General features: G+C 50.3%; 1 protein-coding gene and 1 long non-coding RNA gene across 2 annotated transcripts in view; one reads left to right on the forward strand and one right to left on the reverse strand.

Annotated features, from left to right (window-relative positions):
• The window catches only part of LOC140389806 (uncharacterized), a 150873-nt gene extending 148821 nt beyond the window's left edge, over window positions 1-2052 (forward strand). The window contains exon 3 of the long non-coding RNA XR_011934483.1: window positions 1784-2052. This is a non-coding gene — a long non-coding RNA (uncharacterized lncRNA). The remainder of the gene's footprint in view (window positions 1-1783) is intronic.
• Window positions 2053-24325: 22273 nt separating this feature from the next.
• The window catches only part of LOC140389807 (retinal rod rhodopsin-sensitive cGMP 3',5'-cyclic phosphodiesterase subunit delta-like), a 90439-nt gene continuing 87287 nt past the window's right edge, over window positions 24326-27477 (reverse strand). The window contains exon 5 of the mRNA XM_072474343.1: window positions 24326-25315. Coding sequence (XP_072330444.1) covers window positions 25234-25315 — 82 coding nt within the window. The 3' untranslated portion in view covers window positions 24326-25233. The remainder of the gene's footprint in view (window positions 25316-27477) is intronic.

Below are 27477 nucleotides of genomic sequence, written 5' to 3' on the forward strand. Positions count from 1 at the left end.
GATGAAGCTCTCCGTGCTCCCAGAGTCGATGAGACACGGCGTCTCGTAGCCATTCACTAGGACTGTAGTGGTTGCAGTCGGGAGCGTCCGGGGTCGCGACTGGTCGAGGGTCGTCGAAGCCAGACGTGGTTGTTGAAGTTGAGCATCGTAATCAGGCAGTATGTGGCCGTCTGTGTCGGGGTCCTTCAGCCAAGGTGGCGGCGTCCACGGATCGAGCGCGGTCGGAGGTGGACAAAATGGCGGCGCCCATCTCTCCCTCGTGGCGTCCGGGGTCCAAAATGGCGGCGTCCATTGGTCGCACGTGGATCGCTGGGCGGGCTGGGTCTGTGGTCCCGTTTCTTCCCCAGAGATAGCGGCGACCCCGCGGGACTTGCACACCGTCGCGTAGTGGCCCTTCTTCCCGCAGCTTTTGCAGGTAGCCGCGCGGGCCGGGCAGCGCTGCTGATGGTGTTTCGGCTGGCCGCAAAAATAGCAGCGGGGCCCCCCCGGTTGGTCTGGTGTTTTGGCCGCGCAGGTTTGCGGGGGTGGGGGGGTGTCGGAGAGTCGACCGCAGCGGGGGTCCACGGAGCCCAAGGGGCTGTAGTGCGGTCGGGGGCGTAGGCACGGGCGTTACGCGAGGCCACATCGAGGGATGCCGCCAGGGCCCGAGCTTCTGTAAGTCCCAGAGATTCTTTCTCCAGAAGCCTCTGGCGGATCTGGGAAGAGGCCAAACCTGCCACACACGCATCGCGGACCAGGAGCTCTGTGTGTTCACTCGCCGTTACCGCCGGGCAGTTGCAGTTTCAACCCAGGATCTGTAGGGCGTTATAAAACTCGTCCAGCGATTCCCCCGGAAATTGCCGTCATGTGGCGAGCTGGTAGCGAGCAAAAACCTGGTTGGCAGGCCGGATGTAGATATCCTTCAGCGCCGCGATGGCACCGGTGAAATCATCCTCATCCTCGATAAGGGAGTAGACGTCAGGACTCACCCTGGAATAGAGGACCTGCATCTTTTGTTCGGCAGTCGGTGTGCCGGGTGCCGTTCGGAGGTAGCCCTCAAAGCATGCCAGCCAGTGCTTGAAAATAGATGTCGAGTTAGCTGCTTGGGGTGCGATGCGCAGGCACTCCGGGGTGATTCGGAGCTCCATGTTCCCACGTCGTTTTCTACAATTTAAATTCTGCTTAATAAATTGTAGCACCGTCAATATGACGCGAGGCAGGTTGAGGTAATGTCAATTGAAGGCTTTATTAAGCAGAACTTTATCCCCAGCAGCGTGGTTACAGAATGCAGCTGCTGAGGGAAATGGAGGGAAAAGCTGGGTTCTTATACCGGCATTTCAATGTGGAGTCCAGTAGGTGGCAGATCCTATCAGGACCTGGCATCCCTCCACCAATAGCCTGTCGACACGTGTTGTACCGTATTACCCCTAATACATACCACCACACAGGGTAGGTAAGTATTTAGCAGCACTTATTGGGAAGGCATAGTGCTTCGCAGCACTGGGGGAGACAGGGTGATCTGGGATTTGATGACGCTGGAGGGTAGTGCTGAAATCTGATGGTATTGAGGATCATTTGCATGGTGGTTGAAAAGTGTAAAGCAGGAAAAAATGGCTTAGCCTACAGATCAAATCCTTTTGCTTACCGCTTTAATGCGTTAGTGGAATTTCTACTCAAGATATAAATTGTCTGATTTTACTTATTTGCCCATTCATTTTTAATAGTAAATAATATTAATTTACACAATTACTGAATAGTTTAAATATAGAATCAGATTTGATGTGATGCTCTATTGCTTTTCCAGAACTGAAGATAGTGTGGAGGCACATGATTGTAAGGCTGGTGATGACGTTGTCAAAGATCCAGGAATTTGAGACTGCACAATAAACGCTGAGTCAGAAACAAGAGATGAAAATCATTGTCAAGATTTGCGGAAAAGGTAAAAAAATTGCAAACTGGGGAGACCTAAGGAGTAACCAGAAAAGGAACAGACTATGCTCTCACTAGAGTTGACTGGCATATGTTGTCACTTTGTTGCAGATTGAAAAATGTTAGAAGACTAAAAAAAATCCACATGGCTCATGTAACTCATAAACAAGCAGGAAACTATTGATAAAAATGTGAGGTTTTATAAGGTTATTTTGTTGCAGGACTGTGTTTTTAACTTCAAATAAAACGGAGGAATGAAGGGGTCATGTGACCTGCCTGGCTTTTGACTGACAACAAGCTTGGATGACTTGGTACAGGTTACAAACCAAGTTCATTTCTGGGAAGGTACAAAATAGTCACACCTGTTAAAAATGGCCCACATATATCACATAGTTTACACTGCAGAAGGAGGCCATTCGGCCCATCGAGTCTACACCAGCCCTGAAAGAGCAGCCTACCTATGCCCACACCTCCACCCTGTCCCCGTAACCCAGCAACCCCACCTAACTTTTTTTGGTCACCATGAAGTAATTTAGCGTGACCAATCCACCTAACCCGCACATCTTTGGACTGTGGGAGGAAACCGGAGCACCCGGAGGAAACCCACGCAGACACGGGGAGAATGTGCAGACTCCGCACAGACAGTGACCCAAGCCGGGAATCGAACCTGGGACCCTGGAGCTGTGAAGCAACTGTGATGACCACTGTGCTACCGTGCCGTCCACAGACAGCTAGTCTCCAAGTCTCAGGGAAGTGTTAGGAATGTCAGGTTTTATAAAAAGTTATTTTTTAAACTGTCTATTAAATTCCAAGATTCAATTAAGTTGGGGGACTAGAGGCTAGTTAATTAGCATTTCTATCTTGTCACAGGACCCATGTGATTCTCATTGGCATGAAGATTGAAGATGAGTTTTGAATGGCGAGGAGTCCATCAGAAGTCATTGTACGACTGGATTACAGGTTTTCCTGAAATATCACTGCACCTCGCAGACAGAGTTTATCTACAAAAATCCGAGAGTGATGGAAATTATAGAATCATAGAATTTACAGTGCAGAAGGAGGCCATTCGGCCCATCGAGTCTGCACCGGCTCTTGGAAAGAGCACCCTACCCAAGCCCACACCCCCACCCTATCCCCATAACCCAGTAACCCCACCCAACACTAAGGGAAATTATGGACACTAAGGACAATTTATCATGGCCAATCCACCTAACCTGCACATCTTTGGACTGTGGGAGGAAACCGGAGCAACCGGAGGAAACCCACGCACACACGGGGAGAACGTGCAGACTCCGCACAGACAGTGACCCAAGCCGGGAATCGAACCTGGGACCCTGGAGCTGTGAAGCAATTGTGCTAACCACTATGCTAGAGAAAGAATGAAAGCAGAGAGATCGAGGCAGCAAGTGTTTAATATTCATTGTGCAAAATGCAAATAGGAGCTCATGCTTGGATTGAAACGACCAAGGTTGTGAAGGTTCAAACAAAGCTAGAAGATTCGCACAGCTTTAACTGGGTGGGGGGCGGGAGGGGACACAGAGGGAAGCCAGTGTGACCCAAGCTGTGAAAATCAGTTTGGGAATTAGAAGATATCAGGCTGGAAAAGGGGAGAATAAACAAAGAATCATGTTGGACTAGTTCCTAGAGAATCAAGAGTCTGTAGCAACAGGGTTGGGCTGTGAACTCTCCCCTGTAGCCCTCACCCATGACTGTTTCTGCATTTTCACTTCTCCCTCGACCCTCTGTTGGCTCTTGGTTTGTAGCCAGTTTTCAGTGATCCCAATTCTACTGCATTTGCTGTTTGTATTTTCTGATGGGCAAGGCATTTAATGGAGCTGGTGTTAGCCAGGTCAATTTTAGGAGAGCAGTACAGTGGGACAGCGAGCCACCCACAAAACATTGCTAAGGGGCAAGATAAACATTATGCCTTGGCAGGACCTGGAATGGGCATAACAAGGAAGAAATGTGGATCAGGCCAGGCCAGGAAGAAGGGCAGCACGGTAGCCTTGTGGATAGCACAATTGCTTCACAGCTCCAGGGTCCCAGGTTCGATTCCGGCTTGGGTCACTGTCTGTGTGGAGTCTGCACATCCTCCCCGTGTGTGCGTGGGTTTCCTCCGGGTGCTCCGGTTTCCTCCCACAGTCCAAAGATGTGCGGGTTAGGTGGATTGGCCATGATAAATTGCCCTTAGTGTCCAAAATTGCCCTTAGTGTTGGGTGGGGTTATGGGGATAGGGCGGAGGGGTTGACCTTGGGTAGGGTGCTCTTTCCAAGAGCCGGTGCAGACTCGATGGGCCGAATGGCCTCCTTATGCTCTGTAAATTCTATGAAAAAAAAAAATTGAGGCAGACAGTTGAATTGGGCAATACCAGAGCACTGGCTTTTTAAAAAATAACATGCCAGGGAACCAGAATGAATCTCTTGTACAGGCACTCAACAGAGAACATCCATTGAACTGGAGAACATCTGACCAGCCAAGTCCTTCAAAACATGAAAAAGGTACTGAAATTAGAATGGGAGTCTCTCGCGCGTGAATTACCCGGCGCGGGGACTAGTGACAGAGCCCACCCCCCGCGATTCTCTGCGCAAAACTGGCCGAGTTCCCGATGGTGTGGTTCTAACCACCTATTGGCCGTCGGGAACCTCGGGTGGCAGCTGCGGACTCAATCCGCAGCCGCCCTGGTGTGGGGCGGGGGGATCGATCACCGGGGGGGGGCTCATGGACGGCCATGGGAGCGATCGGCGTCACGGACCCGCGGGCACCGCGATCTCGGGGGTGGCCTACATTTTTGATGCCGCTCCGCGGTCCGAGTCCGCCATGTCCCATGGGGCGGCCGCTGCAGGCGCGGACTCCCTCCCGGAAGTGCCCCGTATCCGCAGCCAGAGCTGCGGGGAGCACTCCGGGGCTCTGCCAGCCCCCTACAGCTAGGAGAATCGCTCAGGACTTTCTTAAGGAAAGTCCAGAGTGAAACGCCAGCGCAAGGCATAGCCCCATTATTAGAGAATCCAGCCCATGATATTTAGATAGATGCTGATCTAACAGAATATTAATTTTGATTCACTTACTTTGTAGTATTCTATAGTCTAACAGGCATAATGCGGGGAATGATTTTCACAGAAACCTACTTCTAATTATGTCTCGCACTATTAATCTACACTTGCTGCACTAGTAACTGCAGGAAAAATGTTTACATTGTCCGGTTGAAATTGAGGTCTTGACAGGGAGAGAGCTATGTTCTGCAGGCATGGATACTGGTGGGGGCTGAACTCTCAAATAGTTTTAAATTTATACGGATCAAAAGAAGAGAGGGGAAAATCATTACTCTCTCAATGTTTAATGTCAGGTAGGTTTATATAATCGTTCAAGGGTCCATTGAGCTCCTTCTGCACTTTATAAATTAGATTTGATGTGATATTGAGTTTATGCTCGAGTTGGTGTGAAACCAAAGTAGTTTGAAGTGACGCCATCAAGGAGTCCAGTTCATACTCACATTTTATACAAAATTCAAAATGCTTCGTGGAGAATAAATATCAATACAGACTGTATGGATCAAACAGTCGGTTTGATTAATATATAATGCTAAAATGGAATTGTGTTAATACAAACTTAGTTTTGAATATCGAAGGTGGAACTCTATATTGAATTTGGGTCAAATCTCCAGGACATGTTTGTAACACAAAATATTTAATCATTAATTAAATATGAAAAACGCAACATTTTAGAGAAATAAGTGCTCGTTGTACTACCTTTCGGGTGCTCTGGTTTCCTCCCACAAGTCCCGAAAGACTGTTGCTGTTAGGTGAATTGGACATTCTGAATTTGTCCTCTGTGTACCCGAACAGGCGGCGGAATGTGGCGACTAGGGGCTTTTCACAGTAACTTCATTGCAGTGTTAATGTAAGCTTACTTGTGACAATAAAGATTATTAAATTAAAATTAATCTTAGAATCTCGAAGAGCTCAAGTTTGAAGTCAGCATCTTGCATGTCTTGTCCAGTTAACTTCTGAGTACCATAGCATGCATGGTCGAGAGTCTGGTGAGAGAAGATGCGATATCATCCTGAGAACAAAATGTGCCGTTTCTGTTGTGTCACTGATTTTCCATGGGGTGCGGTACATTACTCTCACCTAACTGCAGGAGGAGAGCAGGAAATCAGTTGTGTTTAAGGACCCTATTATGTGATCCACCAGATTTTACAAGGTGATCTAAGTTTGAAGGTCCAACGGTTGGCGATACAGAGAGCCGATGGGAGATCCCGGCAGCACCTGCATCAAGGTGACTGCACACTCAGTAGCAGACCACAGATTGCTAATGCCTTGCAACGTAATGCCACACATACTGGATGCAGCCATTTTCTAAATGCGGCAACAGTTTATCGGCAGTCTTTCCAATACCTCATGCAAATTCCTACTTGCAGAAAACAACTTTCTTTTAGAAGCTAAACCGCTCATACCAGGATCTTTGATCACTTTAGCAGGAGTGAAGCTTTCCCTCCAGCAAGCAATCAATCGAACTGTCCCTTCCAGTAGTGCCCGCTCTTCCTCACTTGTAGGACAGAATTTAATCTGTAAGGCTTGGATCCCAACTGTTGGAGTCACTTTGCTTCTGGGAGTGGAAACATGTGGAATTCAAAGATAAGTTGAAAGAGCGAATGCAGGCCACATGACGCATGTGTAATCACATGGCAGGGAGGGCAGCAATTGCCCAAACTTGCTGTTAGGTGACTCTATGTAGCTCCAAGTCAGCTGAAGAAGAGCCCCTTGATAAGCATGCAGGCTCTGCAGGCAGGGAGCAAACAGGTCAACTGGAACCTAAAGAGTTGAAATTATATTGGACGAGAATCACCGGTCTCCGACGCCAAAATTACGTTCGGCGATCGGGCAGAGAATCCACGTTAGCGCCAAAATCAATTTGCAATGCTCCAAAACAGAGTACTCCAGGTGTACTCCACGCACCGTATGGACGGCCTCAGGACTTTACCTGAGGCCCTTCCCCCGATGCTCCACCCCCGATTGTCCATGCTCCCGACTGCGTGGGTCTCTCATGCTATTTTTTTTCGGGAACGCGACGTGGCGGCTGCGGACTGAGTCCAGCGCCGCCAGTCGGGCAAGGGCCGATCCGCGGGCGGGGCAATGGGGGGGGGGGGGAGTGCTTTGACAGGGGCTGGGGCACTGGTGGGGGGGTCGTCTGGTGATGGTGAGCCTAGCCAATGGGGGGTCACTATTTGGCAGGCCGGGTCCACGCGCGGCCAGCGCCATGTTGCACGGCGCGGCTGTAGGTCGCCGCCATGCGCATGCGCGGCCACGGACCCGGCCATTCTCCGGCCGTATCTGCAGGTAGAGCCGGGTGCTCTATACTGCGTGCCTGCTAGTCCCCCACCAGACGGAGGATCGGTGGCCATTTTGCGCCAATTTTCCAGTCGTAAAACGCCACCGTTCCCACGCCAGTGTCAGGACATAGTCTCCAAATTGGAGAATCCAGCCCATTGTTTTAAATACAACTTCTCATCCCTCTTTGAAGCTGTCACACTTCTACCCCGATCAATTCCCCATCAGACTTTCATTTAAAGACACCCAATCGCCTCCTCCTGCTGTCCATTCACCATCTGCTATCCCCATCACTCCCGACCTTCCCACCCCGCCTGTCATGTGCTTGAGGCTACGACCAAAAGACCCCCCCCCCAAAGTTTAATAATACCTCCCTTGCCGCCAGGAATGATGGGAGGTGCTCTTCCCCACTGATGCCTCATGCCTGACCCCGGCAGCCTGAGCAGAGATCGCAGTTATCCTCAAGAACAGTCATGAGTTATGTGTGAAAGAGGTCCACTCTTCATGCCCTTCTACATGGTAGAAGAAGCGGGTTTAAATCTAATTCTGGGGGACATTGACGAAGTTTAGCAACCATCCTGAGTAGGTAATAGTTTGCAGGCAATCGGGCACTGACCAGTTAGGTGTCTCACAAAACAAAACAAAACAAAACAAGTTAAAAATCAAATGGTCTCTGGCACCCCTGGCACATCGCTCCATGGTGTTCACATCTTGGAATGGTGCTGCAACATTCAAAATCCTCACCCTCATCTAAGTCAGGGTGAAGCACAAAATCTCCTCATTGCAATGTCACATTATGGGGCTGTGGGAATGCCACAATGGTGTCACGAGCTACATCCAAGGGGATAGCCCTCATCACCCATAATTCAACCATTGACTTGAGCTGGAATTGGCATCATTGGAGTCATGAAGACTCCAAAATCAAGTACAAATCTGCATAATCAATTCTGTATTGTCACAAACCACTTGCACATTAAGGGAGTAAAGGTCCTTGTAATTGACATGTGCTGCTGGCTGTTTCCTGGAAGCTCTAATGGCCACATGAATGCAGTCAATCACTTCCTGCACTCATGAAACCGAGCGAAGGTCCCAAAGGCAACCGTCCCTTCGGCCTGGTTCTCTGCATCGGTCTCTGCATCAGTCGAAAAACCTGATTGGTCCTTTCACACAGGGTATTGGTGACCTCGTATATGTGGCAGCCAGGGCTATGCCACTTACATCCCCTGTGGAGCCCTGCAAAGATCCAGTAGCATAGAAATTCAGCGCTGCAGTCACCTTGCGACTGACATCAGATTCCCTCCAAATCCACGGGGCTGCAGGCCTTGTACAAGGAGCACACACAGGCCAGTGACTGCTTCCCAGGATAGCCTCAGCCAACTCTGGCATTGCCTCTCAGAGTGGAGGTAATTGGTGTGTCTTCAGAACACGCGCTGATGCACCAATGCTCTGTAGGACCATCAATATGACGTAAGGCAGGTTGTATTAACATCAATCAAGGCTTTATTGAGCAGACTTGTTCCCCAGCAGCTCGGTTACAGAATGCAGCTGCTGGAAGAACCTGGGTTCTTATACCCGGATTTCTGGGTGGAGCCCAGTAGGCGGCAGATCCTATCAGGACCCAGTATCCATCCACCAATAGCCTCTCGGCATCATGGTGTACCGTATTACCCCTAATACATACCACCACATTCACCCCTTGTTAAAAAAGAACCCGGCGGGATGGTGGGTCGTATGGTGGTAGGGGTTTACAGGGTCGGTATTGTGCCGTGACTATTAACTATATAAAATAATGCCACTTTAACTGGGCCATGCATGGTCGGCATTGTGCCATAACTATTAACTATATACAATAATGCCGCCTTACTGGGCTTCTGAATCATTGACATGACTTAAAGCAATTCGATGAGCTGGGTGGGTGCCCTGGTCGTCCTTTCCGATCGTCTCAGGCCGGGTGGTGGTGATGGTGCTGGCTCGAGTCCCGTCATCTCTGGGAGCGTAGCGCTGTCCGTCCCTGTTTCCTTACTCCTGGGCGGGCCTGGGAGGAGAACCGATCCCCCCGGGAAAGGAGTGGCTGTGGGATGCGCCGGCGGGAGTGAGGGGGTGATTGGTGTTGGGGGGGTGTGGGGAGCTCCGGCGGGTGCCAGGTCCCGCAGGGAGACCGTGTCCTGTCGGCCATTGGGGAACGCCACGTAGGCATATTGCGGGTTTGCGTGGAGGAGATGTACCCTTTCCACCAACGGGTCTGATTTGTGCGCTCGTACATGTTTCCGGAGCAGGATGGGCCCCGGGTCTGCCAGCCAGGTTGGAAGTGATGTTCCAGAGGAGGACCTCCTAGGGAAAACAAGGAGGCGCTTGTGAGGCGTTTGGTTAGTCGTGGTACACAGCAGGGAGCGGATAGAGTGAAGGGCATCCAGGAGGACTTCCTGCCAGCGGGAAATTGGGAGATTCCTAGACCGGAGGGCCAGCAGGACGGCCTTCCAGACCGTTCCGTTCTCCCTTTCTACCTGTCCGTTCCCCCGGGGGTTGTAACTGGTCGTCCTGCTCGAGGCTATGCCCTTGCTGAGCAGGAATTGACGCAGTTCGTCACTCATGAAGGAGGACCCCCTGTCGCTATGGATGTAGGCGGGGAAACCGAACAGTGTAAAAATGGTGCAGAGGGCTTTAATGGTCGTGGCCGCGGTCATGTCAGGGCAGGGGATAGCGAAGGGGAAACGGGAGTATTCGTCAACGACGTTTAGAAAGTATGTGTTGCGATCGGTGGAGGGGAGGGGGCCTTTGAAATCCAAACTGAGGCGTTCAAAGGGAGGAAGCCTTTATCAGGTGCGCTCTATCTGGCCTGAAAAAGTGCGGTTTGCACTCTGCGCAGATCTGGCAGTTCCTGGTGACTGTACGGACCTCCTCCACAGAGTAGGGGAGGTTGCGGGACTTTACGAAATGGTAGAACCGAGTGACCCCTGGGTGGCAGAGGTCTTCGTGGAGGGCTTGGAGGCGGTCTATTTGTGCGTTGGCACATGTGCCGCGGGATAGGGCATCGGACGGCTCGTTGAGCTTTCCGAGGCGATACAAGATCTCATAGTTATAGGTGGCGAGTTCGATCCTCCACCGCAGGATCTTGTCATTTTTTATCTTGCCCCGCTGTGCATTATCGAACATGAAGGCTACCGACCGTTGGTCAGTGAGGAGAGTGAAACTCCTACCGGCCAGGTAATGCCTCCAATGTCGCACAGATTCCACGATGGCTTGGGCCTCCTTTTCCACTGAGGAGTGGCAAATTTCTGAAGCGTGGAGGGTCCGGGAGAAAAAAGCCACGGGTCTGCCTGCTTGGTTGAGGGTGCCCGCCAGAGCTACGTCGGATGCGTCGCTCTCGACTTGGAAGGGGAGGGACTCGTCGATGGCGCGCATCGTGGCCTTTGCGATATCCGCTTTGATGCGGCTGAAGGCCTGGCGTGCCTCTGTCGACAGGGGAAAAGTAGTGGACTGGATTAGTGAGCGGGCCTTGTCTGCTCATTGGGGAACCCACTGGGCGCAATAAGAAAAGAAGCCCAGGCAGCGTTTCAGGGCTTTGGCACAGTGGGGGAGAGGGAACTCCATGAGGGGGCGCATGCGTTCAGGGTCAGGGCCTATCACTCCATTACGCACTACGTAGCCCAGGATGGCTAGACGGTCGGTGCTGAACACGCATTTTTCCCTGTTGTAGGTGAGGGCGTTAGCGGTCTGGAGGAATTTTCGGAGGTTGGCGTCGTGGTCCTGCTGGTCGTGGCCACAGATGGTGACGTTGTCGAGGTACGGGAACGTGGCCCGTAAACCGTGCTGGTCAACTATTCGGTCCATCTCCCGTTGGAAGACCAAGACTCCGTTCGTGATGCCGAATGGAACTCTTAAAAAGTGGTATAGCCGCCCATCTGCTTCAAAGGCCGTGTACTTGTGGTCACTGGGGCGGATGGGGAGCTGGTGGTAGGCGGACTTAAGGTCCAATGGTGGAGACGACCTTGCATTGTGCAATCCGATTGACCATGTTGGATATGCGGGGGAGAGGGTACGCAGCTAGCTGAGTGTACCTGTTGATGGTCTGACTATAGTCGATGACCATCCTCTGCTTCTCCCTGGTCTTTACGACTACCACCTGGGCTCTCCAGGGACTATTGCTAGCCTGGATGATGCCTTCCTTCAGCAGCCTCTGGACTTCAGACCGGATAAATGTTCGGTCCTGGGCGCTGTACCGTCTGCTCCTAGTGGCGACGGGCTTGCAATCCGGGGTAAGGTTCGCAAACAAGGAAGGCGGTTCAACCTTGAGGGTCGCGAGGCTGCAGACAGTCAATGGGGGTATAGGGCCGCCAAATTTAAATGTTAAGCTCTGGAGGTTGCATTGGAAGTCCAACGCCAGGAGAGTGGGAGCGCAGAGATGGGGATGGACATACAGCCGGTAATTTTCAAACTCCCTCCCTTGCACCGTTAGGTTTGCGATGCAGAACCCTTTGATTTCAACGGAGTGGGACCCCACCACCAGGAAAATTTTCTGGGTGCTTGGACGAATTACAAGGGAACAGCGTCTTACCGTGTCTGGATGAATAAAACTCTCCGTGCTCCAGGAGTCGATTAAACACGGCGTCTCGTACCCATTCACCAGCACTGTCATCGTTGCTGTCTGGAGCGTCCAGGGCCGCGACTGGTCCAGGGTCATCGATGCCAAGCGTGATTGCTGCATCAGGTCATTGTTGTCAGGCAGCATGGAGCCGTCCGTGTTGGGGTCCTTGCCTGTCAGCCAAGATGGCGGCATCCACGGATCGGACGCGGTCTGGGGTGGACAGAATGGCCGCCCCCATGGATCGCACGTGGGCTGCGGGTAAGAAAATGGCGGCGCCCATCTCTCCCTCGTGGCGTCCGGGGCCCAAAATGGCGGCGTCCTTTGGCCGCACGTGGGTCGCTGGGGGGGCTGAGTCGGTGGTCCCGTTTCTTCCCTGGAGATCGCGGCAACCCCCCGGGACTGGCACACCGCGGCGTAGTGGCCCTTTTTGCCGCAGCTTTTACAGGTAGCCGAGCGGGCCGGGCAGCGCTGCCGGGGGTGTTTCGGTTGGCCGCAAAAATAGCAGCGGGGCCCCCCCGGGTGGTCTGGGGTTCTGGCCGCGCAGGTTTGCGGGGGTGGGGGGGGTGCCGGAGAGTCGATCGTGGCGGGGGTCCACGGAGCCCAAGGGGCTGCAGTGCGGTCGGGGGCGTAGGCGCGGGCGTTTCGCGAGGCCACATCGAGGGATGCCGCCAGGGCCCGAGCTTCTGTGAGTCCCAGAGAGTCTTTCTCCAAAAGTCTCTGGCGGATCTGGGATGAAGCCAAACCTGCCTCATACGCATCTTGGACCAGGAGCTCCATGTGCTCGTTCGCCGTTACCGCCGGGCAGTTGCAGTTTCTTCCCAGGATCTGCAGAGCATTGTAGAACTCATCCAGTGATTCTCCGGGAAGTTGTCGTCGTGTCGCGAGCTGATAGCGTGCAAAGGCCTGGTTGGCGGGCAGGATGTAGATCTCTTTCAGCGTGGCAATCGCCGCTTCGAAATTGTCCTCGTCCTCGATGAGTGAGTAGATGTCGGGACCCACCCTGGAATGGAGGACTTGCTTCTTCTGTTCGTCCGTCGGTTTGCCGGGGGCCGTTCGGGGGTAGCCCTCAAAACACGCCAGCCAGCGTTTAAAAACAGAGGTAGAGTTAGCTGCTTGGGGACCGATTCGCAGGCACTCCGGGGTGATCCGGAGCTCCATATTCCTACTTCGTGTTTTAATTCTGCTCAATAAATTGTAGGACCATCAATATGACACAAGGCAGGTTGTATTAACATCAATCAAGGCTTTATTGAGCAGACTTGTTCCCCAGCAACTCGGTTACAGAATGCAGCTGCTGGAAGAACCTGGGTTCTTATACCCGCATTTCTGGGTGGAGCCCAGTAGGCGGCAGATCCTATCAGGACCCAGTATCCATCCACCAATAGCCTCTCGGCATCATGGTGTACCGTATTACCCCTAATACATACCGCCACATGCTCATCAACAACTAAGCCTTCCTCCTTACCAACCTCTCCCTCTGATGCTATCTGTTGATGGCCTTGTGGTCTCTGTTGTTTGTTTGGCCATGGCCCTCCTCCAGCAAATCTCCTCCTCCACCTCCCAAGATTGGCAATAAGACTGTGAGAAGAGGGCAGGCAAAGATATGAGCACCTCTGTGTACACAGCTTTCATCCATACAGCAATTCACCTATGGAAATCACTGAGCCTCCCATGTACCACACCCAAGAGCCCTCCTATCCCACAATTGCCTCCTCCCTTTAAACCTAGACTTCCCCCAGCTGAACCTGTTTGGAGCAATATCGTCAGACACGCCCACTATAATCCTTTTGTTGTCAGCCATCACCCTCCAGCCTCTGTCACCCTCAAGCTTCTACCTATTGACATAGATTCTCCAAAAATCACCATGTGCCTCCCCTCAATCACCTCCCGACCCATGACCCAATCACAGTGACCCTCGACCCTATATCCCTTATTCTTGATCATAACCCCCTGACACCTTGCTTCTCAAAATCTTGGAGCTCACATTCGTCACTTTTTTTTGAAAATCATTTTATTGAAGGCATTTTCAATATATACATTACCAAGAAATACAAAAGCCAACTGCAGCAACTGGAAACAAACCCCTCCCTCCCAACATGGCCCCCAACAAACACCTCCCACAGACCATTCTGCCACCCTAGCCCCTGCCCCGCTTTTCCAGTTTTCACCCCACCGAAACAGGAAATAAAACAAACCCACCACCCCACAGGCAACTCAAAACCCCTTAAAGAAGTTGATGAACAGCTTACAAATCGAGGTGAACCCTTCTCTGCACCTCGAATGGTGAACTTGATCTTTTCCAAATGCCAAAAGTGCTTATCCATACCCCTGCCTTCGGCGACTCCGAGTCCTGCCAACACAACAAAATCCATCTCCGGGCAATCAGGGAGGCAGGCATCTCTCCCCACCTGCACTCCTGGATCCTCCAACACAAATATCGCTACCTCCGGATTCGGAGTTACCTCAATCCCAAAATCTTTTACATCACATCCAAAAATCCATTCCAAACTCGGATACGCCCAAAACATATGCACATGATTCGCCGGTCCCCAGCCCCTACACCGGCCACAACTATCCTCCACCCCGGAAAGATCCGAATTACCCTGGAAATGGTCATGTGGGCCCTGTAGACCACCTTTAATTGGATAAGGCCTAGTCTTGCACACAAGGACGTATTCACCCTCCAGAGATTCATTCCATACTCCAGCCCTCAACGTCCCACCCAACTCCTCCTCCCACTTACGCCTAACCTCATGGGAGCACTCTCACTCTTCATCAACTCACCATACATTTATTTATTTTTTCCAATTAAGGGGCAATTTAGCGTGGCCAATCCACCTACCCTGCACATCTTTGGGTTGTGGGGGCGAGAGCCACGCAGACACGGGGAGAATGTGCAAACTCCACAGACAGTGACCCAGACCGGGATCGAACCTGGGTCCTCGGAGGTGCTAACCACTGTGCTGCCCTTAACTCACCATACATGTCCTCAAACATGCCCTCCCCTATTTCATCCTTGGACAGAAGCCTAACCTGCAGAACCGAGGGCGGCAGCATTGGAAACAATGGCATCTCCTTCCTCATGAAGTCCCTAAGCTACAGATAACCTACCTGAACCCATTCCCCTTCGGCAACTGGTACACCCCCTCCAGCTCCTCCAAGTTGACAAACTTCCCTCCAACAAACAAATCCGTGAAATATTCTATCCCCACCTGCCACCACATTGCATCCAACCCCGTCAATGCAAACATACGACTATCGCAAATTGGTGCCCACAGAGACATGCCTTCCAATCCAAAGTACTACCATCATTGGTTCCAAACCCTCAGTGCTGATACCACCACTGGACTCGTGGGGTACTGGACTCGTGGGGTACTTGACCGGCGAGAATGGAAGGGGCGCCAACAACAGTGCCCTCAAGCTGGTCCCCTTACACGAGGCCGTCTCCGACCTCTCCTTGCTAGCCATTGCAATATTTGCTGCCCAGTGGTAGTTCAACGAGCTTGGCAACGCTAACCCCAATTGATCCCTCTCTGAGAACACCCTCCTAATCCTCCATTCGTCATTCTTGGTCTGCCCTCTGTAACCCTTGACTCACCCTCAGACATCATTAAACTCCCCTCTTTGAATGTGGTCCTTTCCTCTGTGGTATAGATGCTTTGTTTAGATATTCAAATCGCAGAATCTGACAGGAACAACCACTCTAAAGGCCAACTGCTTAACTGAAATGGTTTCCCTCAACTCCCACTATGCCAGTTCCTTCCCTTTCATGTCCCAATTCTACCCTTGCAAGTTCCACTGTTGCGCATTTTCATGCCTTGACCCCACCTGCAAGAACACCCCCACTTCACCCTTGCTGCTACCGCCAGTGAATATTCTTCTGCTCCCCTTCCCTTTTCTGCAGAGTTCAACAAAGACACTGCTCACATCTAATCCAAATCGATTATCTCACCTGGTAAAGATGTAGTCATTAGTCAGGTGGCATGACTTTCCCACTCACTATGGACTTAATTAGGAAACTTTATGAAAATTGATGGAATGGTAATGTACGAAAGAGATTCTAGGCACCAGACTGCGCGAGTCCCAACCAACTGCCTGAAATGTCACCGACTTAATCGCTTAAACTTAACCCGGTGCCAGGAAGCTGAGATTTGGCTCCCGCCTGATTCAGTCACCCCGCCTGCCATGTTTCCCGCTCATTAAACTCTACTCATACTATGTGATTCACCAAGTACAGGTTCCTCGAACACACTATCCCCACCCGTGGTGCTGATTTCTGCACCAGTGCTTGGTTGGGATTGACACATTGCTCTTTCGCTTAATCAGCAAACCCCAGACATGGGCCGAGCGACTCCTTCTGCACTGTAGGGATTCTATTCTATGGACACCTGAGAAGGGCCTAAAAGAGTAGAAATAGACAAAATTTGGTACTCAGTGACAAGGATAAGCAGAGTAGCAGAGCAATGCACTATCAGATTTCCTGGACATACATGATTTCCAGGTAGAGCCACAACATGCAGAAAATACACGGTCTTGCCACTTTAAATTGATTCAAAAATTTAAGTAACCTGATATCAACTACACACTGAGCATTCAAGCCAAATTCACCCTATTCACTCCTTTGTCATATCACCTTGACAGTATCAAGCTTATACAATTGGCTTTAATCATTCAAAACATCAGTCAGTTTAAAAGATGCCATTTACCAAAAGAGTCAATCAAAATCATTCCCAGTCACCAGTAATGACACTCAATTAATACCTAGAGCATCAGTCAAGCCAATAAAATGAACAATTACAATTAACCCACAAATTACTGGTAGCTGTTTAATCAAACAGTTAGACATATGGATTTTGTGACAAAAACAATAGTGATACCATCAGCACTCAACTATTAAAGGGTAAATTAGACACCAATTTCTGCCAACCACACATACACAATTAAACTTTGAAATCAGGAATCAGTTGACCCGAGTTACCCTGCTCCTCCGGAAGCTCCACTATAATAGCATCTCACCAAGAGACTTACCATTGAAAGGAATGGAATGGAGTGAAATTGCAACAAGTAGATACCCACTAGGCAGCACGGTGGCACAGTGTTTAGCACTGCTGCCTAAGGCACTGAGGACCCGACTTCCGGTTGCGGCGATGCGGAGCTAAGCCGCACATTTCGGCAGCTCCCGCTATCACGGACCTTTGGGCTCTCCAGAGGAGCCCCAACGGAAATTTTCTGATTGAATCCCGTGTGGGAAGGTGAAGTAAGGTCCCCCTCACGTTGTATGGCAGGGATTAGCGGTGGAGCGTCGGAGAAAGGGGCTTTGGAGCAGCGGCAAAAACGAGGGGGAAAAAACAAAATGGCGGAGGGCGGAGATCGAGCAGCATGGGGGCCGGACCAGCAGGAATTCCTCAGGCGCTGTGTGGAGGAGCTTAAAAAGGAGGTGCTGGCGCCAAAGCTGTTGGCAATCGAGGGGCTGAAGGAGACCCGGAAGGCCCAGGCGGTGGAGCTCTGTGAGGTGAGGGATAGAAATAATGAGAACGAGGATGAGATCCTGGGCCTGCCGGTAAAGTTGGAGGCGCACGAGGCGGTGCACAGGAGGTGGACCGAGAGACTCGAGGTCCTGGAGAACAGGTCGAGGAGGAAGAATCTCCGGATTCTGGGTCTCCCCGAAGGAGTGGAGGGAGCTGATGCAGGGGCGTATGCGAGTACGATGCTCCATTCGCTGATGGGTGCGGAGGTCTCTCCGAGCCCCCTGGAGCTGGAAGGAGCTCACCGGGTCCTGGCGAGGAGACCCAGGGCTGATGAGCCGCCAAGGGCGATAGTGGCGAGGATCCATTGCTTCGCGGACAAAGAAAGTGTCCTGCGATGGGCCAAGAAGGTGCAGAGCAGTAGATGGGAGAATGCGGTGATCCGAGTCTACCAGGACTGGAGTGCGGAGGTGGCAAAGAGGAGAGCTGGCTTCAACCGGGCCAAGGCGGTGATGCACAAAAAAAGTCAGGTTCGGAATTCTGCAGCCTGCGCGACTGTGGGTCACTTATCAGGACCGACACCACTATTACGAAACGCCAGAAGAGGCTTGGACCTTTATCCAAACGGAAAAATTGGACTCGAACTGAGGGGCTGTGGTTGTGGGGGGGGGGGGGATGTTGACCGTATAGAGGGTTGTAAATATGGGTAAAGAATGTTTCATGGGTGGGATGATAGATGGGGATGTGGGAAGAGTTTTTGTTAAATTTTTTTTCAGTTGACGAGATAGTGGGAAATTTGGGCGTCGGTGCTGGAGGGAGGTGAGACTCGGGGATGGAGGAACTGGGATAAGGCCGCAACAGGAGCTGCGCCACAGGGAGCGGGGCTGGCTCAGGAAAGCGCGGGCTTTTTCCCGCGCTAGGGAGGGGGGGATGGAGTAAGGTAAGGAGGAGAGACTCCACACGTGGGAGATCAACGGGAATGCGGGGGAAGCCGGGGTCAGCAGATGTCAGCTGACTCACGGAAGTAGTATGGGGGGAGCAAAAGAGCTAGATGCGGATCTAGAGGGGAGGGGGGGGAAGGGGGGACAATAGGGTTGCTGCTGCACTGGCCGAGGGGGAACTGAAAATGGAAGAGGTGGTCGGGGCGGGGGATCCCCGTCTGGGGGGGTGCGTGAGGCGCGGGCACGGGACTGGCCTAAGATAGGAGATTGCTAGTCAAGGGGGGGGGGGGGGGGGGAGAGCCCCCCCAATCCAGCTGATCACGTGGAATGTGAGAGGCCTAAGCGGGCCGGTTAAGAGGGCCCGTGTTTTCGCGCGCCTAAAGGGACTGAAGGCAGACGTGGTCATGCTTCAGGAGACACATCTGAAGGTGGCAGATCAGGTCAGGTTAAGGAAGGGATGGGTAGGACAGGTGTTCCATTCGGGGCTGGATGCGAAGAATAGAGGGGTGGCAATATTGGTGGGGAAGCGGGTGTTGTTTGAGGCCAAGAACATAGTAGCGGACAATGGAGGCCGATACGTGATGGTGAGCGGTAGGTTGCAGGGGACGGAGGTGGTATTGGTTAATGTATACGCCCCAAACTGGGACGATGCTGGATTCATGAAACGGATGTTGGGGCGTATTCTAGACTTTGAGGTAGGGAGCTTGATAATGGGTGGGGATTTCAACACGGTGTTGGACCCAGCATTAGATCGTTACAGATCTAGGATGGGGAAGAGGCCGGCGGCAGCCAAGGTGCTCAGGGGCTTTATGGATCAGATGGGGGGGGGGGGGGGGGGGGGGGGGGGGGTGGGAGTAGACCCGTGGAGATTTGCCAGGCCTTTGGCCAGAGAATTTTCTTTTCTCTCCCATGTACATAAGGCCTACTCCCGGATAGATTTTTTTGTTTTGGGCAGGGCATTGATCCCGAAAGTGGAGGGAACGGAGTATTCAGCCATAGCCATTTCAGACCACGCCCCGCATTGGGTGGAGCTAGAGCTGGGGGAGGAGAGGGACCAACGCCCGTTGTGGCGGTTGGACGTGGGACTGCTGGCAGACGAGGAAGTGTGTGGGAGGGTGCGGGGGTGCATCGAAAGGTACTTGGAGGCTAACGACAACGGGGAGGTGCAGGTGGGAGTAGTATGGGAGGCGCTGAAGGCGGTGGTCAGGGGAGAGTTAATCTCCATCAGGGCTCATAGGATGAAGAGAGCGGGCAGGGAAAGGGAGAGGTTAGTGGGGGAGATTTTAAGGGTGGACAGGAGATATGCAGAGGCTCCTGATGAGGGACTACTCAGGGAAAGACGAAGTCTTCAGGCGGAGTTCGACATGTTGACCACAGGGAAGGCGGAGGCACAGTGGAGGAAGGCACAGGGGGCGATATATGAATATGGGGAGAAGGCGAGTCGGATGCTGGCACATCAGCTCCGTAAGAGGATGGCAGCGAGGGAAATAGGTGGAGTCAAGGATGGCAGGGGAACTACGGTGCGGAGTGTGGTGAAAGTGAATGAGGCATTTAAGGCCTTATATGAGGAGCTGTATAGGTCCCAGCCCCCAGGGGGAAAAGAGGGGATGCGACGATTCTTGGACCAACTGGGGTTCCCGAGGGTGGAGGAGCAGGAGGTGGCTGGTTTGGGGGCGCCCATTGGGGAGGAGGAGCTGGTTAAAGGACTGGGGAGCATGCAGGCGGGGAAGGCCCCGGGGCCGGATGTGTTCCCGGTGGAGTTTTATAGGAAGTATGTAGACCTGTTAGCCCCGTTGCTGGTAAGGACCTTCAATGGAGCAAGGGAGGGGGGGACTCTGCCCCCGACAATGTCGGAGGCGGCGATCTCTTTGATCTTGAAGTGGGATAAAGACCCACTACAATGCGGGTCGTATAGACCGATCTCGCTCCTCAACGTAGATGCTAAGTTGCTGGCAAAAATGTTGGCTACGAGGATTGAGGACTGTGTCCCGGGGGTGATTCACGAGGACCAGACGGGATTCGTAAAGGGTAGGCAGCTAAATACCAATGAACGAAGGCTCTTAAATGTGATAATGATGCCATCGGTGGAGGGAGAGGCGGAGATTGTGGCAGCTATGGACGCAGAGAAGGCCTTTGACCGAGTAGAGTGGGAGTATCTCTGGGAAGCGTTGAGGAGGTTTGGGTTCGGGGGAGGGTTTATTAGTTGGGTTAAGCTCCTGTACAGAGCCCCGGTGGCGAGTGTGGTCACGAACCGGCAGAGGTGGGAGTATTTCCGGCTGTACCGAGGGACGAGGCAGGGGTGCCCCCTGTTCCCTCTGCTGTTTGCATTAGCAATTGAACGTTTGGCCATGGCGTTAAGGGAGTCGGGGAAATGGAAGGGGGTGGTCCCAGGGGGAGAGGAACATCGAGTGTCGCTGTACGCAGACGACTTGTTGCTCTATGTGGCGGATCCAGTGGAGGGGATGGTTGAGGTCATGCAGATCCTAAGGGACTTTGGAGACTTCTCGGGCTATAAGCTCAATGTGGGAAAGATTGAGCTCTTTGTGGTGCAGCGGAGGATCAGGGAAGAGGGATAGACGACCTACCGTTGAGGAGGGCGGAAAGGAGCTTTCAATACTTGGGGATTCAGGTAGCTAGGAGCTGGGGGGCACTTCACAAACTTAATTTGACGCGGCTGGTGGAACAGATGGAGGAGGACTTTAGAAGGTGGGACATGTTGCCACTCTCGCTGGCGGGCAGGGTACAGTCGATGTTTCTCCCGATGTTTCTTTTTGTATTCCAATGCCTCCCAATTGTGATTACCAAGGCCTTCTTTAAAAGGGTAAGCAGGAGCATTATGGGATTTGTGTGGGCGAGCAAGACCCCGAGGGTAAGGTAGCAGAGATAGAGGGTTGGCGTTGCCGAATCTGGGTGGCTACTACTGGGCAGCCAACGTGGCGATGATCCGTAAGTGGGTGATGGAGGGAGAGGGGGCGGCGTGGAAGAGGTTGGAGAAGGCGTCCTGCAAAGGAACGAGCCTGGGGGCGCTGGTGACGGCACCGCTGCCACTCTCGCCGACAAGGTACACCACAAGCCCGGTGGTGGCGGCAACGTTAAAAATCTGGGGGCAGTGGAGACGACATAGGGGAGCGATGGGAGCCTCGGTGTGGTCCCCGATCAGGGATAACCATCGGTTTGTCTCAGGAAGGATGGACGGGGGTTTCAGAGCTGGCATCGGGCAGGGATTATAAGAATGGGGGAACTGTTCATCGACGGGACGTTTGCGAGCTTAGGGGCGCTGGAGGAGAAATTTGGACTACCCCCGGGAAATGCTTTCAGGTATATGCAAGTGAGAGCGTTTGTGAGGCGGCAGGTGAGGGCGTTCCCGCTGCTCCCGGCACAGGGGATTCAAGACAGGGTGATTTCGGGCGTATGGGTCGGGGAGGGCAAGGTGTTGGCGATATACCAGGAGATGAAAGAAGAGGGGGAGGCTTTGGTAGAGGAGCCAAAAGGTAAATGGGAAGAGGAGCTAGAGGAGGAAATTGAGGAGGGGCTGTGGGCTGATGCCCTAAGTAGGGTTAATTCCTCTTCCTCGTGTGCCAGGCTTAGCCTGATACAGTTTAAGGTAGTTCACAGAGCGCAGATGACGGGGGCGAGGCTGAGTAGATTCTTTGGGGTGGAGGACAGATGTGGGAGGTGCTCAGGAAGTCCGGCGAACCATGTCCATATGTTTTGGTCATGCCCGGCACTGGAGGGGTTCTGGAGGGGAGTTGCGGGAACAGTATCTAAGGTGGTGAAAGTCCGGGTCAAGCCAAGCTGGGGGCTAGCACTATTTGTAGTAGTGGACGAGTCGGGAGTGCAGGAGACGAAAGAGGCCGGCATTCTGGCCTTTGCGTCCCTAGTAGCCCGGCGAAGGATCATGTTAATGTGGAAAGAGGCGAAGCCCCCCAGCGTGGAGACCTGGATAAATGATATGGCAGGGTTTATCAAGTTAGAGAGGATAAAGTTTGCCTTGAGGGGGTCTGCGCAGGGGTTCTACAGGCAGTGGCAACTGTTCCTAGACTATCTCGCGGAGCGTTAGAGGAAGGTCGGACAGCAGCAGCAACCCAGGGGGGGGGGGGGGGGGGGAGACAGCTTTCTTGGGGGGGGGGGGGGCGGGGGAAGAGGAAGTGGAAGGGGGGCATTTGAGCAAGAAAATACATGAATGATCCGGGAAACTGATATGTACGGGAGGAATCCAATGTACAAAGTTCTGTATCATATTGACTTGCCATGTTCATGTCTTGCTATGCAAGCTTTCTTTCTTTTGTGTTACAGAGGGGGGGGGGGGTTGTTTTGGATGGTTGAAAATTTTGTTAATAATTTTTAATAAACATATATTTTTTAAAAAAGGCACTGAGGACCAGGGTTCAGATCCTGGCCCTGGGTCCACTGTTCATGTAGAGTTTGCATATTCTCCCAGTGTCTGCGTGGGTCTCACTCCCACAACCCAAAGATATGCAGGGTAGGTGGATTGGCCTCGCTATATTGCCCCTTAATTGGAAAAAAATAATTGGGTACTCTAAATTTTTTTTTTTTTAAAGTAGATACCCACTAAAGGTAGGACTGGTCTATTCAAGTGTGAGTGAATTTTTAACAGCATGTTAAGCTATTTACTGCCAAACAACCTTTCTGGCACTGAAAATTAACTTTTACAAGTGTAGAGTTTTATTCCTTTATATTTTAAATATTGTTGATGATTTAAAAAATGTAATCATGTACATTTATTAAAACATATTTTATCCCCTTTCTCTTAATCCATTTAATTTACTGTGCTTGATTTGGCATTGAATTAATTGTTCTATCATATATTTTGTTGTTTAGTCTACATGCCTCTGTAAGGATTCTTCAATCTGATATATTAAGGAAACACGCAACTGCTTGTCCTGTCCACACAGGTCCCAGATCCCTTTAGAGGGCATCACGAGTGTGCAAAAGCTCACAGAAAGACTTTGGTCAACTGTAATGAATGGCTAGCACCATTTGTTTACTGCTGACTGCAAAGTTTGGGCCAATATTTATTGCTTACCCACTCAGTCCATGTTAAGGCCACTACCATCGCATTGACTAGCCTCCTTTTTTACTTCACGGTTTTTTGAGCGAAAGTATGCGGAAAGCAGGGCCTTCTTAGGATTGTTCACCGTCCTGAAAACACCAACAGTAGGTTGACAGGGGACCCCAACACAGTAATATGTCAATACTCAGTTGCAACAGGCCACTTATGTGTGCCCCAACCACCCAAGCAGCAAATATAGGAACCAGATAGTTGGTGCATTTGCTGAAATTACAATGTAGTTGTGGTGAGGAAGTGATTTTTCTGGCTAGATAGTTGTTGTGGATAGAGATAGTAAGCTGCAGAGTTCTTGCAAATCTTTAATTTACTATCTGTAGGCAGGGCACTGTAGGCAGGGCAATGTATGCAACATAGTTCGTTCATAGATAACCCAATGCTAGCAAAGTAGCACCTACATTCTATGTACAGTCAAAACCATGAGTTTCAGAGAGAACACACCTATTAAAAGTGTCAAACCATATTAGGAAGTGTGTGTGGGGTTGGGGGGGGAAGTATGGCAGAAGTTTATCTGGGTCATAATAATGGAGTCAAATTAAAATATACTACATTAAGGGGCAGCATGGTGGCGCAGTAGTTAGCACTGCTGCCTCACGGCGTTGAGCACCCGGGTTCGATACCGGCCCTGAGTCACTGTCCGTGTGGAGTTTGCACATTCTTCCCTTGTCTGTGTGGGTCTCACCCCCATAACCCAAAAGGTGTGCAGAGTAGGTGGATTGGAATAATGCTATAATTGAAAAAAGAAAAAGAGAATTGGGCACTTTAATTAAAAAAAAAAAAATATATATATATATATATACTGCATTAAAATTTACACAGAACTTTGAAGGAGTTAATTGTTAATATCCTGTGTTGCTGGGCAAAGGCTGGGTATTTTTCAAAGGGGAAACCACAGCCAGGCAGCCTACAAAGGAGCGTGAGAATTACAAGTGAAGAAACAGAGATTAAGGCAAAATTTGCTGACAAATACAACTGCAATCCAACAAATGATTTCCTGGTGAGAGTAACAGTTCTGCAAAAAAAGATTTAATATTTGTTTCATCTACCCAGTTGAAACCTGTACTGCTTATGCATGCAGAATTGCTGGAAAAATATTATAAATGGGTAGCTTACTTAAGGGATGCAGTGGCTGGCAGCAATCAATTTGCCACTGAATGAATAACCTTTGCCACTCTTCACTAACATATTGTACATATTTTGTATTGCATCTCTGGTGGTACAGCAAAATCTGAGCTGCTAATCCTTTAGTTATGATTCAGAGATTGTGATTATCCACTTAATAGTTATTTTAAGCTAATCCATTTAATACTGAACCTTAAATTGTAAACAAAACATGCTATAAAATGATACTGCACCGTTATGTACAGTACAAATGAACTACATTTGACTTTAAAATACAGAAGCAACAGCTTTTATTTCACTGAGACTGCACTGTTGCTCAGCCCTATCATTTACTTCATTATGGATTATAATCATATATGACATATAAGGAGTATTTTACACTTTGTTACAACTGAGGAATGTGCCACAAATTACAGCAATGACTAAAAAGGAACTAAATAATTAACATGGCCAAAATTCTAAAGTAACTTGAAGTGCAACAATGTACGGTACAATTTATGGAAGGAAAATAGTGTATAGAGATTCAAAGCAAAACAAATAGCATTTAAAATAATGTACAACATTGGTCTCAAGAAAGTACTGTATTAAGTATCACTGCCCATATTTCTTATACAAAAGTCTTGTTCTTTTGTACTGAGAGTCTTGCTCATTTCAAATCTTCTAAATCAATTCTGAAGAACCTAATTTGCCAGTTGCCATCCAGGTACAGCTGGTCCATTGGTCACATGACGCTGAAAAGTGTCTCATCCATCTGCCATCAGCAAGACATTTTGTACTAGACGGTAGACAATTCACTTCAGACGTAGAAAAGTCTGACTTTGGAAGTACTTACAAGAAGATTATCGTCATAGAATTTGGTTTCTATGACTACATTCCCACTGTTGGTTAAAGAGAAAAAAAATTAAAACAATTAGAATTACAACATTTAGAAGTTACATTTGTCAAAAATCTCTAAATAATTGGATGAAAGCAAACAACTCTAATGGCCGAGGGTTTTTCTATACGCACAATATATACAGTTCCTTTCTTCTTTTCGTATGCTTAAGAATTTATTGTGGGTGTAATTTATTAAAAAAAGATATATTGTTTCTCTCGATGTGTTCTTTCCTAAACATCTTGAAGCTTTTTTTTTACAAATTTTGAGTACTCAATTCATTTTTTCCAATTAAGGGGCAATTTAGCGTGGCCCATCCACCTACCCTGAACATCTTTTGGGTTGTGGGGGTGAAACCCACGCAAACATGGGGAGAATGTGCAAACTCTACACGGACAGTGACCCAGAGCCGGGATCGAATCTGGAGCCTCGGCGCCACGAGGCAGCTGTGCTAACCACGGCACCACCGTGCTGCCCATCTTGAATCATTTAAGCAGAATATTAGATAGCACAGTGATGTAGCATTAGCGAACAGTACTATAGAGTGAGAGGATGGTGATTCAGTCCTCTATTAAGCTTGTAGTTAAAGATAACAGAATTGTCTTTGACCTTATCTGCAGATTTTTTCTTTACCAATTGACAACAATGAATCTATGCACTCCTGATATAAAAACAAGGAGCATGCATGACATTGTAGAATTTACTATTGTGCAAGAGACTAAATTAAAAAAATTAAGTAATGGGGATAATGGCATAATGGTAATGACACTGGACCAATAACTCAGAGGGCCAGCCTAATGCTCTGGGGACCAAAGAGAAAATGCTGGAAAATCTCAACAGGTCTGGCAGCATCTGTAGGGAGAGAAAAGACGCTTCGAGTCCAGATGGCCCTTTGTCAAAGCTAAAGACAGAGAAAATGGCAAATATTTATACTGTGGAGTGAGAATGAAAGATGAGTCATGGCCACAGAAACCCAGGGAAATGGAGTGTTAATAGCCACAGAAACCAAGGGGAAAGAGTGTGAATGGCAATCCCCAGAGAGAACAAAAGATGTGAAAGGCCAAACTGCAGAGAAACTAACATCAGAGGGTAAACTGTGACAGATGTAGATGTGGGGGGAGGGGAAGGGGGGAAAGGGATAGGAAAGATGGTTAAAATGAAATGGGATGAAAACAAATGGGTCGAGGTGGGGTAGAGCTAATCATCTGAAGTTGCTGAATTCGATGTTGAGACCGGAAGGCTGTAGCGTGCCTAACCAGAAGATGAGATGTTGTTCCGCCAGTTTGCGTTGAGCTTTACTGGAACATTGCAGCAGGCCAAGGGCGGACGTGTGGGCAAGGGAGCCGGGTCTTGTGTTAAAATGGCAAGCAACAGGAAGGCCGGGTCCTGAATGTGCACAGACCGAAGGTGCTCAGCAAAGCAATCACCCAGACTGCGTTTGGTCTCTCCGATATAGAGGAGACCACATTGGGAGCAGCAAATGCAATAAACCAAATTGGAAGAGGTGCAAGTAAAGCGCTGCTTAACCTGGATTGAGTGTTTTGGGCCTGGGATATTAAGCATGGAAGAGGTAAAGGGGCAGGTGTTACACCTTCTCCGATTGAATGGCAAGGTCCCATGGGTGAGGTGTTTTGTGTGGTGGAGGAGTGGACTAGATTATCTCGGAGGGAACGGTCTCTGCAGAATGCTGACAGAGGGAGGGAAGGGAAAATGTGTGTGGTGGTGGCATCACGCTGGAGTTGGCAAAAATGGCAGAGGATTATGCTTTGCATACGGAGGCTGGTGGGGTGAAATGTGAGAACGAGGGGGACTCTATCCTTGTTCTGGGAGGAAGGGCGAGAGTAGTAGCGCGGGAGATGGACCCCACACTGTTGAGGGCCCTGTCAACAACTGTAGGTGGGAAATCTACAGTTTTGCTCTACAGATTTGCTCCCCATAATGCTCTGGGGACGTGGGTTCACATTTCTCCATGCAGCTGATGAAAATTAAAATAAACTGGAATTGAAAGCAAGTCTCAGTAACCATGAAATGATCATTGATGGTTATAAAAAAAAACAATCTGTTTCAGTAATGTCCTTGAGGGAAGATGTGCTTACCTGGTTCAGCTTGTATGTGATTCCAGACCTGCAGCAATATGGTTAACTCCTAACTTCTCTCGAGGGAAAT

The sequence above is a fragment of the Scyliorhinus torazame genome, chromosome 14 (genome assembly GCF_047496885.1).
Source record: "Scyliorhinus torazame isolate Kashiwa2021f chromosome 14, sScyTor2.1, whole genome shotgun sequence".
Taxonomy (NCBI): Eukaryota; Metazoa; Chordata; class Chondrichthyes; order Carcharhiniformes; family Scyliorhinidae; genus Scyliorhinus; species Scyliorhinus torazame.